General features: G+C 43.0%; 2 protein-coding genes across 3 annotated transcripts; one reads left to right on the plus strand and one right to left on the minus strand.

Moving 5' to 3' along the window:
- The first annotated feature begins 384 nt into the window (after positions 1 to 384).
- On the plus strand, positions 385 to 8,156 carry naa30 (N-alpha-acetyltransferase 30, NatC catalytic subunit). Its single transcript, XM_046373221.1, has 4 exons — positions 385 to 1,472; positions 2,312 to 2,435; positions 2,737 to 2,792; positions 4,239 to 8,156. The coding sequence occupies exons 1-4, from the start codon at positions 612 to 614 to the stop codon at positions 4,374 to 4,376; spliced, it is 1,179 nt and encodes a 392-aa protein (XP_046229177.1). The 5' UTR covers positions 385 to 611; the 3' UTR covers positions 4,377 to 8,156.
- A 1-nt stretch (position 8,157) lies between these two features.
- LOC124050551 (armadillo-like helical domain-containing protein 4) lies at positions 8,158 to 16,155 on the minus strand. 2 transcript variants are annotated; one of them, XM_046373220.1, is made up of 8 exons: positions 15,862 to 16,155; positions 13,815 to 14,749; positions 12,347 to 12,724; positions 11,602 to 11,751; positions 10,820 to 10,978; positions 10,700 to 10,731; positions 10,209 to 10,343; positions 8,158 to 10,092 (listed from the first exon to the last, which is right to left on the minus strand). In XM_046373220.1, the coding sequence occupies exons 2-8, from the start codon at positions 14,722 to 14,724 to the stop codon at positions 10,018 to 10,020; spliced, it is 1,839 nt and encodes a 612-aa protein (XP_046229176.1). In that variant the 5' UTR covers positions 14,725 to 14,749; positions 15,862 to 16,155; the 3' UTR covers positions 8,158 to 10,017. The 2 variants fall into 2 exon arrangements, with proteins under 2 accessions (XP_046229176.1, XP_046229175.1); XM_046373219.1 differs by having other exon boundaries at positions 10,194 to 10,343; positions 15,862 to 16,154.
- Between the last annotated feature and the right edge of the window lie 784 nt (positions 16,156 to 16,939).

Below are 16,939 nucleotides of genomic sequence, written 5' to 3' on the forward strand. Positions count from 1 at the left end.
TTAATAGTCTCTATGTTATTTAAGTACACCAGTGACAGTGTACCAATTTTATTTACCTTTGAATGTTTATCTCTTATCATATAATCCTCATAGATAGATAGATCCACAGATAGATAGATAGATAGATAGATAGATATCATTCATTATTCCCAGCTTGGGAAATTTCACAATTGCACCAGCCATGTACATTCATGTTGTTCCAAAAAGTTTGTTCATATTTCTGCTTCGTAAATTCTGTTAATACAAAGGCAAACAAAATGAATAAAGCTACATGAATAATTTGGGGGATTTATTTACACTGTTGTAAAATAAAGCAGCTGGCTGTGCTGTCTGACAAAATCCTGCATCTGTCATGCGTTACACCGCTGTCGTAAAACGTTTCCGTCTGCTGTTGCAATGGCGTTTGCTGCGACAGCACTTTGCGGCAGTAGGGAAATCGAGGAGAAAGCAGCGACAAACGTCGCCAGCGGATACGTTATCGGCTCAAAAACCCTTGGATTTATGTAATATTCGGTGAACTAACTTGTATATTGATTGTATATCCCTTCGCCTTGTGGATGAGATTGTGTTCAACGTTTTCCAAGTGTGAATCTCCACCTTAATGCGGTGGGATGGCCACAGTGCCGCCTGGGCCTAGTAGCGCACTGCCTGCATCCCCGGCTGAAATTCCTCCTTTCCCCGGGGCTGGGAGCGCGGAGCCGGTGGGGGGAGACGAAGAGCCGGCCTGTTACAGGGAGGACTGTGTACCCGCTGATACAGGGAAGAAGTCGCAGTCGGTAAGCGAAGTCAAAGCGTCGGTCAAGAATAAGCAGAAGAACATGCTAGCACGAGCTAGCCCGGCGGCGCTGCACCTCAAAATGCAAGCCCGAGAGCAGCAGCTAAACGGCTTGGCCAGCCCCTCCGAGGACACTGACAGCCACCAACACACAGGAAACCGGCCTGACAATCCGAGACCGTCCGTGGACAACTGTGACAGCAGCAGCAGCGGAAGCAACGAAGAGCCTCCAGCCGCTAGAAACAATAGTGACCATTGCCAACATGAAGGCCACGGCCCCTTCTCCAAAAACGGCAGTCACTCTCCCCTGGTTAACAATAGCATGAACGGGGTGCCGGGTTTCACAAGAACTGAGGCGGCCCACAGCCACCCCGGGGACGAAGGAAAAGACGAGGAGTTTGACCACACGAAGCCGCCGAGACCGCCGAGCGTCGGTACGCCGGCCACTGCTGTACCCGGCGGAGAGGAGAGCCCCTCTGACCCGCAGCAGCCGCCAACCGCTGAGCTGGCCCGGCTCGACCTAAGCAGCTCTCCTGGCCGAGCGGAAGAGGAGAGCCACGGTATCCGTTATGTCCGCTACGAGTCCGAGCTTCAGATGCCATGGATCATGAGACTGATCACCAAGGACTTGTCTGAGCCTTATTCAATTTACACGTACAGGTACTTCATCCACAACTGGCCGCAGCTCTGCTTTTTGGTGAGTACTGAAACCACGACACTGAAACCTTCTCTCAGTGTGAAAAACATGGCTGTATTCACTGTTTATCTTGGTTTAGCAAGCCAGAAAAAAGTGTGAGCTACTTCCCTCCTAGTCCATGGACTTTAATTACCTGAATCAGCATTCCATTATTGGGTCTGGGTGTGACTGCATATCCATGGTTTTCACCTGTCAGCGTGTCTCAAAAGCAGCCAATCGTAGTACTACTATGTACTGGTAATAAACATACACATGTAAATGTTTCATTGATGATATGTTTATTTGGAGTTTATTATGTCCATTAGGAGCTGCAACACCCACATCACAAAGCCTCCATCCTTGTTAGTTTTGTGGATTTCTGTCTGTTTTAATAGATGTCCATTCAAGACAAATTGAATTGACATGACAGTATCCCAGTTAATTCTTTAATGGTGTATCTGGATCTTATGTCCAGTCATGTGTGTACAGGAATTTAAGGGGAAACAGCATTTTAAAAAGTTAACTGTACAGTTTTAGTAGAGAATAATGATCCTTAAGAAGGCGTTTCCTCTGGCACTTACAATGTCCAATTAGGTTCTTCTACTCTGAGAAGCGCTATCCTTTTTTTGTTTATCCTCTGAGCCTCAAGGTCGTAAATCTCCGGTTCTAGTTTGTCTGGAACGCCTCATGTGACATAAGAGGAAGTGCCATGAAATAAAGGTCAGAGGTCAGCTCAGAGAGCGCGGAGAGCTGGCAGGATGACAGCAGTTGTACAGGAGTTGTTGCTAGGCTCTTAGAGGCCACCCCAGTAGACACTCAGAGAACTCTTGGGTCTTTGTGTTTGTGTGTGTCTGTCACAGGCCATGGTGGAGCAGGAGTGTGTCGGAGCCATAGTTTGTAAGCTTGACATGCACAAGAAGATGTTCCGTCGTGGCTACATTGCCATGCTGGCTGTGGACTCAAAACACAGAAGGAAAAGCATCGGTGAGATTATTGACCAACTAAGTCCCACGTAGAATAAACAAAAAGTCGATCCTTTAATACGATGGAGCCCAGACCAAACTGTGTTACAGTGCCTTTTGTGCTTTTTTTGATAACCAAATCTCCTTATGCAAATACAACATTTCGATAAGTTATATACTGTGAGCCTATTTGTAGCACTGACTATTTGCATTTCTTATAGTATCAGATGTCAAGACAGAAAAATAGAAAAACAGTAGTTCTTTTCTTAAAAAAGTAGTGTTTTATGTGTGTACCATTACTGACTTAGACTCTTCTGTGTCAGGTACTAATCTGGTGAAGAAGGCCATCTATGCCATGGTGGAGGGTGACTGTGATGAGGTAAGATACATGGACCCATTCCCACTGGAAGACTGTATTTTAATACATGCAGAAAATATCCAAGTTTTAGAGAAAAGCCTGAAACGTATGGGTGCGTGCCAACATGCACGGCCTTTATGCCTGACATTGACACACAGTCGCAAGCATTCACAGTGTTAATGTAGGCAGTAGACTACAGGACAACTTTGTGTTTACTGTACCATATTGTACAGTAAAAAAAGAAAACAAATCTCTTGAACATACAGTTAACATAAAATGATAACAAACTGGAACCATACAGAAGGGTACATTTGTTTTAGTTTGTTCTCTGTGCAAGCATGAACCGAAAGAAAACCCTAAGAAAATAGTTCAGCCTGGGTTCCAAAGCTCACCATTATTTTCCTGTCCTTCATCCTTCTCTATTTTAGTTTGCTGATAACCTTGGCTTGATTGCCAGCTGCTCTGAGCCTTCAATATCTTCCCTCTACTCCAAACTATTTTACTTGCTCTGTTTCCACCTGAGTAGCCTCATGCTCACTCACCCGGTTCTTACACACACAAACAGTACACACAGTAGATTTCAAGATATTTTGAAACCCAACTGCAAGCCACTGCAAACACTGTAACTGTGTTGCAAGCTCCATTTTTCCAACATTGGTGCTTGGCAGACCTTTTTTTGTATGGGTCCAGCACAACATCATAGCTTGGGTCCTGGAAGCTAAAAGAAACCAGTGGTACTGTATCAGTGGTTTTATAACCCATCCATCATCCATCCATTTTCTTTACCGCTTAGCTGTCAGGGTCATGGTGGGCTGGAGCCTGTCCCAACTGACTACAGGCGAGAGATGGGGGTTCACCCTAGACTGGTCGCCAATCAGTCACAGGGCTGACACACAAAGACAGACAACCACACGCTCACAGCTAGGGACAATGTAGAGTGGCCAGTTAACCTAATGTGCATGTTTTTGGGACTGTGGGAGGAAGCCGGAGTACCTGGAGAAAACTCACGCAGACACAGGGAGAACATGCAAACTCCACACAGAAGGGCCCAGACCGGGATTCAAACCTGTAACCCTCTTGCTGTGAGGTGACAGTGCTAACCACTGCACTGTGGTTGCTGGCTGTATGCGTTCTGGGCATGCACTGCTCCATCATGACAATTTTAAGATGAGAGTTGACTCACTGCCACCAAGTGACAAACTAAACACAGCATGTATGACATCATGTGCCTTCAAGCCAACTTGCTGGTTTTGCATACATTTTATAATTATGTTAGCTTCCAAGCTAATTAGATACAACATGCAACTAAGACGGTTTGAGTGTTTTATTTACTGAAACTAACCCCATAGAGAGCTATCATTGTACTGAGCAAGTAGAGATGAAATTGACCTTGGTTCCATGACAGCAAATGAAGCTTTTTTGTTTTTTCTTTCTTGGCTTTTGGCATGGCCATTTGTGTGTCCCCAGGTTGTATTGGAGACTGAAATCACCAACAAATCAGCCCTGAAGCTGTACGAGAACTTGGGTTTTGTCAGAGACAAGCGGCTGTTCAGATATTACCTGAACGGAGTGGATGCGCTGCGGCTCAAACTGTGGCTCCGCTAGAGGAAAGAAGAGGAGACGGGGGAGGACAAGACAGCGGGTGCTGTTCACCTCATACACTATCAGCTTGACAGCCTCAGCTCTGCCCTGGTCATTTCACTCTAATGTATACATGCACACACTCACACACACACAGTACACACACAGGAGTACGCAGATAGGTATGCCTAGACATACAAACACACCCTCTTTTTGTCCTTGACCTCTGAACAACTGTTGTTTAGGCAGAAACAGACTGAGATCCCGTCTAATGTTTTCACAAAGGGGCCCCCGATATGCTTTGTGGCGAGGAGGGCACAAGTGAGGGTGGTCTCCGGGATGACCTTGATTGGGGACTAGATGACCTTTTTTGGACCTTCAAGCTTGGACGCCGCATTGCCCTAGACGTGAAGTGTGACGCAGCTCGAGTTAGGAAGTACGTCGAAAACCCCGGAGGACATGGCACCACACCAAATCCTCCTGCAGAACACAGGACAAATACAGACTTAAAAGAAAGCAACAACATGAAAAACAAGGAAGCAGGGCTGTAAAAACAGACTGGGAAGAAAATATTTGTGGAGTTTATTTTTGTGTTTCTTTTTTAACCTTGTAAGTTGGATGATTGATGAAAAAGCTATAGTATGACTGTGTGTTTGTACACCTCTTTTTTTTCTTTTTTTTTTTAAAACGAGTGTTTGGCCTGTTTTTGTGTGCATGTGTATGTGGCGTGGCTGGTATCACTGTGAGAAAGTGAATGTGTTTGTGTGACTGAGCGAGCACATGCTTGGTTGGAATTGTGCGTACTGTTGTATGTTTTGTTCCCCATCTTGTCCAGTGGGTGCAGCTGCTCCCTGCTGCTGTTTCCATCACCTGCCTCAGCCCCCAGGACTGAAGCCTGTAAAGATATGCATGCATTTATTTTAATGTGAGTGCGGGGGAATAGTGTGAAGAGTGTGTGTTGATTAACCCAGTCTGAGGCTAAGCCTCTGGACCCTTCCCTGTGTTTGGTGTAAGCATGTTGATGCAGAGCAGTTGATCGAAACTAATCACTCCATTAGCACCTCAAATTTTGCCCAACTGGTGGACCTGCCACCTTTTCACTTCAGTGTCCTTCGCTAAATCTCATGTCATCAAACTCTGAGAGTATAGGTTGAGGGTTTTTTTCAGAACTTGTTTTTCTGAAATGCACTGTTAGCTGTTGCAAAATTCCCAACATGGAGAAAATGGAGATTCTCAAAGAGCCTCCTTGCCAATGATGGTGTGGTAGCCATCTCAATTTGCTCTCTCTCTCTCTTTTTTTTTTTTTTTTTTTTTTTTTTTAAAGATAAGATTACTCATCTGTTTCTCCTCATTGCAAGTGCCACTCAATTCATCAGCACTCTTGGCCTCAGCTGCAGGTATCTGCCTGCTAGCAGGCGTCACACAGCAGCTTCGACCCGGTTCTGGTCTGTACTCTGCGTCGGAACAGACAAGCAGTGTTAAATATGCTGGATTCGTGTTTGATTATGCTGAGTGTGTTTCTCTTGATAAAAAGGAAAAATAGACAAGTATTCTGAGTAGATTATATTTTATTTTTGTGTTCGCTCTCAGTTTATTTAGATTGTGTACTTTTACACCTTTATAACCTCATGCTGCTGCAAGAGAGACTTAGTCCACAATGCACTTCCCAGGTGTCCTAACTTGATGCACAACCAACCTTGCTAACATTTTAATATCTCCAGCTTGGAGATACGCCCGGATGTTCCAGTCCACACTAATTACGGCAAAGAAAGTTTGCTTTAGCCGCTTTTGTTTTTTCTTACAAATTAAAATGAGCAAAGGTCAAATGCACTTCTTTGGAAATTGCTGCAGTGTGGATGTGTGCATATGTTTGTGTCTGTGTCTTGAGGTTGCTAGGTCGGAAAAGTGTCTGTCTCGTTATTTTTGACAGAGGTGTTGATCTGTTCAGTAGGACTATAATTTCTCTGCTTTCAGAGACCCCCACACAGGAAAATCAGAGTATTTGAGGTGCTGTGTTTTTCTCCAGCCTTATGACATCAGGAAGGAACAATTCACTTGTTTTTTGTTTTTTTTGTTTATAAGTTTTCCAGGATTTGCTCTTGTGCTCATTGTGATAGAGCAGAGACAGTTGGGTTCATAGTTGAGAATAAATCCTAGATTTTACAGGACAGGTTGTAATTGCAATTTTAAGTACAATTGTTTTCCTTGTTGCGCCTCATATTATGCAAGTGGACATCTGTGTGTCTACAATATTCATTGTAGGAAACACTGCAAGACACTGCCATGTGGCACAACCAAAAATCAGATTAAAATCTGCTACAGAATATTGACTGCAGAACAAACAAAAGCCTCCAGGAAACATTCTTGGCAGTCAGATGATTTAAGGATGGCTGAGCTAGCTAATGACACTACAGGACCGTGTACATGTTTTGGGTTTATGTCCCCTTTCAGCAGTTCAGCTGAGATGTTTCATCCTAGGAGCCTGGGACTGGAAGGGACAGTAGATGTTTACAGAATTTCCACCCACAAAACAACCCATCTATGTAAGTTTATATCTGTGCATTTGGAGCAATGGATCAGATGACCTATATTTTTTCTTCTTTTTTTTTTCAGATTTGTATACGAGTGTTTTATTCATCGGATATATTGAGAGCATGTTGTGAATCATCTGTTGGGAAGTGGGCGTTTTGGGTTGATTTATCAGATTTGATTGTTATTTTTAATTTCTGTGCTACTTTAGCCCATTTAGAGGTGTAACAAGAATTCTGAGCAGTTCATTGTGGTCATATGAAAACGCCCTAGTCTCCGAACACCAATTATGATCTTTACTGCTTGTCTGACACTGTTTAGATTTCAGTTATCACCTCGTGTAAACTCCTGGTTTATTTTGGAATAAACCAGGAGTTTATTTATCTTCTGTCCCAGTGTTGGACCCCTCACTGTCTCTGCCTTTTCTTCTTTTACATGACTACTGATGGTTGAAAGGATGGCATAGGTGATAACCATATAGAATGAACCTATCTCTTCCTTTCAAGCCAGCTGTCAGTATGAGTTTTAAATTTTGAAGGAAGAGGCTCGGTTATCTTCTCTTGTTTTACTCCTGTGAAACTCTGGCAGTTCCATTTGGTATATGGGCATTACAGCCTGTTGCAAAGAGCCTAAGGGCTCTGCGTAGACCATGACCACAGACTGAAGGGCTTTGTCATCAACATCGGTTTGTAGCCATGGCTTGTGGTGTTGCATAGTTTTACTCAGTTCTCTCTCTGACAATGCATTTGCAATACATTTTGACTTGACATGCCAGTTCAGTGTTCACAGATGTCAGAGGCAGTTTTTTCCCCCCTTGTCGTGGATATTCACTGTGCTATCCAGGAGGCTTATTTGAACAATCACAACCACACTTCTCTGGCCTCACCTGCAGTGACATCTGCCTTCCTACATTTTGAGTGTTACAATCATAAATTCCCCTGGAAACCAGTTGTTTGATCAGATAAACAAAATCTATCTTGGCTGCGGCACAAAATCTGTAGTCCCTACAACCAACCAACCACAGAGGCTTTCTGCCGTCTTTTCAGGGCAGGTCAGCGCCGCCTCCTCCACCATCCACGAAGTGTGCAAAAGTTTTTCATTTTTTGTTTTTTTTTGGGGGGGGTGGGGGTGTTTTGCATGTCAGATTTCTGTTTCCCCTGTTTCTCTTTCCTGTCCCCTCTCTTGATTTTGATCTGGAAATGTCCAATAGCTTTTATTTAATGTGGAAAAAGAACACAGAAATAAATTATTTGATTTTTTTTTTAATGCTGTAAACTGTGTTATCTTGTCTGCTGTGTGTGGTGCTTTTAATTTACAACATAATTACACTTAAACTGTATGATAACAGAGTCACAATTAGACATCTAAAAGAACTGTTTATTTCATCACAATTTTTCATATCTACAGAAAGAGACAAAAAAGTGTCCACTATTTTTTAATCACAGTTACCCTAAACAGTATTATTGCATATAAACAGCTAGTTGTACATTAAGCATATCAGATGGCTCATGAAGATAAATTAAATAGACCTGTTTTCTTGAAACACAATGATAAGTTCTTGTGTTATTGTCAGCGGTCTTACGAACGAGGTCTTTTTTTGTCTTTTCAGTCTTCTCTGAACTACAACAGACAAGTTTTTATTAAATGATTCCTCTTATTTTCTCTAAAAATGTAAGGACGTCATCTGACTCGCCTCACTGCATCTCAGCAGTGTGACATCCTTGAGTTGTGTGGGCCAAAATGTTTATCTGTCTAAACCAGATTAACACATAAAAATCACTGTTGCACAAAATGAACTGGTTTAAACAAAATTCACTCTGTGTTTGTGCTTTTCCAGCCAACTGAAACACTTCTGTCATTAGAAAGAAGTCTCTGTAAGGGGTCTGTGTATGAATTGACTTGCACAATGTTGAACATTTTCAAGTGGCAAAAAAAAAAAAAAAAATGAATTTGCACCAGAGATGATATTGCACATCAATCTGTTTTTGCTACATTTGCAGGATTATGGTATTTTTATGTGCATCTGACTTTAACTTTTAAGACGAATTAACTCTGAATAGGCTAAAACATATTTTTCACAAAATTCACATTGAAATGAAGCATCAGTTGAAATGAATCATACATTAAGTTTTCTGAAATGTGTGGAAATTTTGCTTAAAGGAGTAGGTAAGCATTTTGGGAAGTGTGATAATTCACTTCCCAGCTGGGAGTCACATGAGAAGACTGATACCATTCTCGAATCTGTCTGATAACAAGGAAGCTGATATTACAACCAGGAGACATTAGCTTAGCTTTGCATAAAGACCGTAAACTGTCAGCCCAGCTCTGTCCAAATGTAACAAAATCTGGTAACCAGTACCTCTAAAACACACTAATTAACACATTACGGCATATCTTGTTTAGCATTTAGCAGCTGTAAGGTTACAGCGAGACCCCATTAGGTCGCTGCCCTCACCCAGTAGTTTGGCACATGAATTGTCATTTCTAAGTTTCATTTGTCATACAGATTAAATGATTAAAAGATTTTAATTGGGCTGATCTACTTCGCAACAAGAAAGTGAATCAGTTTCCCAAAATGTTAAACAATTCCTTTTAAATAACCTACATGTGTGAAATAAAATGCTATTTACACTAACACAACTGATCAAAGTCAGTTACATACAGTACACATATTTACATTGTTAATGTTACTCTCCAACAGCCCTTTTGTATTACTTGACAGGAAACCAGCTGGTCCCTCTCCCCACCCCACAAAGGTGAAACTTCAAATTACCAGCAACACTTTCATCCTTGCCAGTGCTCTGCTAATGTTGTCATTACAAGCAACAATATTATTTTTTATTTCATCGCACCAGTCCTGCCAAGCCATTACAGTCACCACCACCTGACAACATTTAGGAAAGTGCTCACATTGGTACTTTTAGAAAGGCGGGGGGGGAATACAAAGCTGACCTTAGTCCAGCCTGTGCAAATTGTGCCCTTTACTTTGTCATACTCTATGGATCAGATGAGTCATAGCCAAACAGCCCAGGGTGATTGGAGATGTGGTAGTCATAGCGATGGGGTTGTTCACAGAGCCTCCTTTACAGGAGCATCAGCCATTGGTCACTGACAAAAGGAGCCCCAAAGGGTCTCATCAGAACTCATCCTCCGAGCTGTCAGCCAGCAGCATGGCCTGGTCTTGACGGTTGGTTCCAGGCTCTCGAGGTTGCTAGGTTGGAAAAGTAAATTAAATACTCAGTACTCAAGACTGATACTCAATAACAAGTGAGATAAGTGATAATAACTGAAAAATAAAAGTAAAGTATTGACCTCTGGCTGTCTGACCTTCCTCCTCTGGTGTTTGAAGCTGTTCCTCCTTTTGCGGTGAATCATCCTGATGCTGTAGAGGGCGCCGACGATAAACAGAGCCCCAGTGATGCCAATGCCCACAGGGGCCAACATCCCAGACACATAACCGGCCTGTCAAGGGTGGATACGGAGAGGTCACAGTGGAGCAGAGTCGTTAACATCTTTAATCCAGTTTCATCCATTTTGTTGCTTTCGTGCTCATTTCTAGCTGCAGAACTGTGTGTATGTAACTGACTAAATATAAACTGCAGTGCCCAGGTTATGACAATGGAGCAACCATTTCTGAGGCTCTGTATACAGTGGCAATACCTGTTATTTGGATAAATTCATCAATTTAGGTTTCTTCATGGGTTTTGTTGAAAAAGAAACAATACTGTCAGCATCATCCTTGACACCACTTTGTGAGGGAGTGAAGACATTTTGATAGACACCAAAGACCTTTCAAGGACAGTAGGGGGCAGTCTTACCTTTTCTCTAATCAGCTCCACCCAGCTTCGCACTGGAAGACAAGAGCCATAGATTTATGAGGGTAACATCCCACAAACTAATCATTATAAAGATATGATTTAGAAACCATGGTCCCGTACTCAGCCCCTGGTTGCGTTGGACCCAGACGGGAGGTGGAGGAATGAGGCTGTATGGAGGCTGCGTTGAGGATGTTGTAGGTGTTTCTGTTAGGTCTTCATCGCTCTCATCCTCGACTGATTCCTCAGAGTTCTCATCGTCCTCATCTTCATCTGGCTCCTCTGTGGGGAACAAAATAAAAGTCTGTGGGCAAATGAAATAATACTTTCCAGAAAGCATTACATTTTGGCTCATGCAGTCACCATTACATTTTATCTTTATCTTTAGGATCGACTTCTCTATACCAGATGAGGAAAATATACATGTAGCTATTTACTGCCATACGCTGTTAGATGAAGTTTAATTTTATATCTCTATCCATTTATTCTGTGGTATCAGCAACTACAGCACTGGATTGACTAATCGGATTCTTCACCCCAAGATGCATTCAGAGTCTGGTAAAACTGCTGTCTCCTGTTCTGCACCATAGTCACGGAATGAACTGCAAAACATCATTACCTTAGAAGCACTCCCTTCTTTGAATACATTTACAAACTGCCCTGAAGAAATCATGTTGCTGTTTTACATAATCCTTCACTCAAGGTGGAATGTGTTATGGATATAGCTGATATTGCCTGTATGCCTCTTTTCTTTTACTTTTATATCTTGGACTGCTTATGCTGTCATCTTGACCAGGACACCCTGGAAGAAAAGATCTTGTATCTCAAAGGAACCTTCCTAAAAAAAGGATTTAAAAAAAAAAAAATAATAATAATAAAATAATTGGGGATAAAACTTGTTTTACCCTCAGACTCCATCTCCTCTAACCCTGATCTGGATTTGTGCAGTGACTGATGGTTTGCCTTTGTTACTGTTGTTACAGCCTGCTGGTAGGATGAGGAGGATGGACCAGTGGTGGGCAAGTTCTCCTCGAGCTTCAGTGTCCCTACAGCACCTACATGTCACAAGCCAGACGACACAAGGGGAAGCAAGAGAGATGGAGCTTTTCATACACTGTATGTACAACTCACAGCTAAACTTAACGCGTAATAATGTGTGAGCGGTTTGGTCTGTGCAACTCTTGGTGCCACTTACATTGAGTAACATGTTCCTGGCACATTCAAGTGCCGTTAAGAAATTATGACATAGTGTTTGATGAAGTGTCAAGCATAAAAGCCAGACATCAAGCAGGATTGCAAGTGATATTGGAAGTTCCAACATAAAGTAAGTGAGCAAGCATGTCCAAAGTTAATTTCAAGTCTCTACAAGTTTGCATTAATGCTGAAGCAACACGTTCCAAGCAGAGGCTAGAGGGACAACTTATTTTATTAAAGTAAAATGATGGTGCAGCACCATCAAGATACAGTACTGTGGCACTGAAATTCCGTGTTCAAACTGGGTTTTAATTGTATATTCTAAAGCAAATTTAGCATAAAGTAAACTAGTTATAGTTTGAAAGTACATGTGATGTGTAGAAAAAAGGCAAAATCAAAAACAGCATTATGGTACATTAAGTAATTCTTTCATTTGTTCTAATTCTGCCACATTACCCGTCTCAGAATGGTCTTCCGGCTCAGTTACGGCTTGCTGTGGTGAAACAGACGGACCCAAGGAGCTGATTGGCTCCAGCAGCTCAGCACCAGACGTCTGCCAAGGTGACGTCCAGTCTGGCATCAGCAGAGGTGGGACATGCGAGGGACCGTCACTATCTGTCTCCACGGTGTCCAGCTGGTCCAGGTCCAACTCTGACAGAGGCATGGCAGCAGGAGGCTGAGAGCTGCCTGGCACCATCGTAACCTCTGCCTCCGCTTCGGCTGGTGACCCCTCAGGGCTGACATCTTCAAAAGGTTCAAAAATGAGAGGAAGAGCTTCTGATGACATGGTGCCCTCTGTGGCTTCATCCTGGGACAGTGGGACCACAGTGTCCACTATAATCGTGTCAACACAAGCACAAAGACATAATGAGGGACGTTAGCCTATTTACTTCTCAAAGGGCAGGATCGTTCTTGAAATAGAAATGTTTCTGTGTTGATGGTAGGTTCAGTTCAGAGAGCAAACCCAACTCTGCTGACAGCTAAAAACGTATATGTTTTCCATTACAGCATTTTCTCATTAGGAGCACTTTCTCTGAGCCGAATTCACAGTACAACTACAGAACAATGAAAGAGATTATTTTAAAAATGGTTCCTTCCTGATATAAGCTACCACCACGCTGTTACTGCATGTCTCTCAGGCATTTCCTTTAGTTCTAAAGTAGGCTGAAAATGCTTATAAAGACTGCAATCCTTTTACATAAGGCCCTTTTGGGAATTGAGTTTTATGTCAGCTTCCTTTCTGCTGGGAGGAAGCTTCATCAAACAGACGATGGCAGGAACACATATTGGCACAGACAGACTCCTTTAATCCATTTCCCTCTCCTGTCTCACTGAATAATAACCTGCCTGTTTCTTCACAATAGTCTGGAAAGGAGTGTGGAGGGTGTGGAAGAACGAAGAGAGGCTTTAAAGGGGGTGTATATAGATAGAGAGAAAGAGGGATTGAATCCTCCAAAGACTTGTATAACACACCGTGCCACCGGCCTTTTCCTGGCAGTTGTGTGTGTTCTCTTTATTTTTTTCCAGACTCGAGTCAGGAATAGCAAGTAATTAGACTGCCACGGGTCCCAGCTGGGGTTCAAAGTGGAGCGTGGAAAAGCAGGCGCCTTCTTTGCCAATCATCAAAGGCAATCTCTTCTAGACGTGTCGCTTTCATTTCCGCCTCACTTTTTAATGCAGCCTCCTCAAACCCTGCAAACTCCAGCAAGCCAGAAAATACGACTTGTTGTGAAGGGAATTCTTATTAGGTGACAACGACTGCAGAGCTTTAGCTCACACCACTTTAGAGGGATTTTGTGTGAAGTTTGGACACATTGAATTAATGACTTATAAATGGATTACAGAAAGTTTTACCCCAACGAAAATCCATGCACGACCGTTTTCCATCAACATTATTCATGCTTTTCTAATTTTACTGGCTTACCTCCACCAGGCCTTGCTGCCTCAGTCCATAGGCTTTCTGGTCCTTCCTCTCTGGGTGTCAGGTTTGGTCCCATTTCAGGTAACACTGGGTCTGGGAGGGAGGATACTGTAGCTCCATCGTGGCCCCAAATTGACACATGTGTGGAGGTCTGGGGGGAGGCGAAGATCGTGGGAGGGATGGGGCTGTGGGAGGTTATTTTCCGAGTCCTTTCTCCAGGATTTGGAGGTTCTGTAGCGGATGGCAAGCTTGTTTCTGGGTTTTGATCCTGGAGAGAATCACCATAACCAGGTAGTTTTCTTTGATCCTCCCCACTTTGGCCTTTGCTCTTCCTGGCTGTGATGCTCATTTGTGGTGATGCTGTGGAGGAGTCTAAAAATCCACCTGGAGGCAACCTTGTAGTTCTCACAGCTACGTCCAACTGCTTCCTCCCACCTGTAGGACTTAAAATAGGCTCACTGGTGACAGATCTGTCTGGATCAACAGGCAGCACTGAAGCTGCCTCCCACTGTCTTTGCACGTCTCCCATCTCAGATGTGCTCCCGACCTTCTTTACTTTGCTCCTTTGGTTCCTTACTTCTTCGGCAGCCTCACTCGGCCCAGATCTTCCATCAATGCTGTCCCCGTTTGCCGTATGCGTCACTGGAGCTGTCCCCTCAGGTCGCCCATGCGGGCCAGCCCCTCCTCCTGTATCTACATTCAGTATTAGGCCAGTCACATGTTCAGTATCTGAGGGTTCAGGCTTTGCATCTGTGGTGTGCGTTGACCAGACAGTTGTTACTGAGCTGGCACACTGCCCGTCACAGTTGCTGTCCTGCTTAGGGCTAAAGTCTGATAGGCGGACAGGGTTTCCATAGACACAGAGACAGATCCAAGCCAGGAGGAGGTGATGGAGCATCTCAAACATCAGCATCTCTTCTATTTTGCCTTAGTACCTGCTGAGAGTGGAAGCAAAGACACATGCTGATAGGCTTAACTGAGGTGTGAACAGTCCCTCCCTGCAACTTCAACGCATTGCCACCCAGCAGACATGTGGACAAGGAGACAAAGCAGAATTGGAGGTGCTTGGAAGGGAAGGTGAGGTGACGGGGATCATTATCTAGGAGCGCAACTGCAGATTAAGGGTCAGAAAGCAAAGTGAGAACTTCATATAGCCTGTGATAACCACAGAGAACAGGATTAACTGTGCAGTTCTGCCTGCTTTTGCTTTCATGCTGCGGTTCACCATTTTGAATAATTCGGGATGAAATTCCTTTTCATCTCAGACTCTTCTGCTCATTTTGTATAAATAGGGAGAAATGCTGGGTGCACACTCACAGTGGGAGAGTGACAAATAGGAGAGAGAGAGAGAGAGAAAAAAACTGACACAGCAATCCTTAGCACCCCTCCGCACTTCACCTATAAATAGCACTTAGTTTTCTATCCTCTGGATCCTCAACAGATGGGTCCATGAATGTTACATTTTCATATTACACAAGCCTGCGTCTCTTCAGAAAAGAGGGCAGCTTTCTCATGAGGCAAGACGTATACATTATTAAATGCTAAATTAGATTAAAAGCAAAGCAAACAACTGTGTATGGCGCATGTGCTGCATTGCATGATTTGACAGCAATAATCACTTAATAATCAATCACTGCTGTGGAAAAAAAGGGAATAAAACGACATGCGTGGTGTTGACAGAGAGCCACCCTTCCACATTGCCTGAGTCACACAAAACGTCTGAGAGAAATCATCATCTAGTCCTGATGATGCACAGTCCAGCATTGTCACAATACAACTCACGTTTCTGCCTGCGCACCTCCCCTGTGATCAATACAGTTAACGCACCCAGCCTGTGTGCTCGTGCTGTCCGACACCTGACACCACCTTCGCTCGAGCATTTGCACTGTAAACAAACTGCGGTGCTGAAACACATTTCTCCCAGTCTTGACTGCACGGAATTGCCACCTTGGAGCTAATTTCAGCCTCATGAGACCAGAACGCGCCCCCTTAAATCGCATCATCACATTTCACAATTCACATAAGGTAACAGAAATAAAACTGCCTTTACCTTCCACCACAGTTCATGGCGGTTCGCTGTGCCTGGAGGACGCAAGAAAAAAAAATGCAGTTCGTACGGATACAAACTGAGGATTGTGTAAAGCAAGCTGAAGGAGAGGCTTGTTGTGCAGCTCAGCGTCACTGACTCAAAGTCTCAGTCTTCTCGACGTATGTCCGCCTGCTTCACAAGAGCTGCCACCAAAATGCTTCAAATCTGCAGGATGGTTGTGACAACTCTTCTTTGTTTATTTCTCCCCTACTTACCTGTATGTATGTACAAGTGATATATATATTGTTCGACGGGGAGACCAGAGACAGCTTTTCTAGTTTTTGAATGCTACATTTATTTAAATGTAATCACTTGCAAGCAAGGCAAATGTGACTTTTTTGAATAATCTTAATGCATTCATTAAAAAAACATTATTTATCTGTCATGTATTTTCTGTAAACTAATAGTGCTCACTATTGTAAATGTCATTCATTTGTGATGATGATCAGAATCTTTGTCCATACGTACTTGATGGTGACACTATGCAAAAGTGTATTTCAACTCTGAATTCTTTTGACTAGAATTGTGGCTCATTTGCAAGTTGAAACTATTTTATATTCATGGAAAACCAGATCTTCAATGAATATAAATTAAATAAAGTAAACTTTAACAAAAGGGGGTCGGTCTTCATAGGTTATATTCAAGATAATGAGGTCTGTTTGTGTAGTGCAGAGTTGTGTTAAAGAACAAAGAGTGAACACAAAAAGTGCACATGTTCCTACAATGACTGCTTTGGCTTTCCTGGCTCATACATGTCATTACATTATAATCAAATAGGCTATTAGGCTACTTATAACTGGCCTGGCCCATTGATCAGTTAGCACAGTTACGCCAAAGCAGCACATGAAACAAGCAAAGCAAAGGGTAAGAGCACTTTGTATAAGTGATGCTGTATGTGCATTTTTATAATCTCAAGTAAAAATCTTCAGTTACATATTCAGCATGTCTGCACGCCTGCATGGCCTAATTTTCATAACTTCTTCCCAACAAGTCAACTCTAAAACAGTATCAAAGATAATGAAAGTTTCAGGCACTCAAA

This window comes from Scatophagus argus, chromosome 19 (genome assembly GCF_020382885.2).
Source record: "Scatophagus argus isolate fScaArg1 chromosome 19, fScaArg1.pri, whole genome shotgun sequence".
NCBI classification, from domain to species: Eukaryota; Metazoa; Chordata; class Actinopteri; family Scatophagidae; genus Scatophagus; species Scatophagus argus.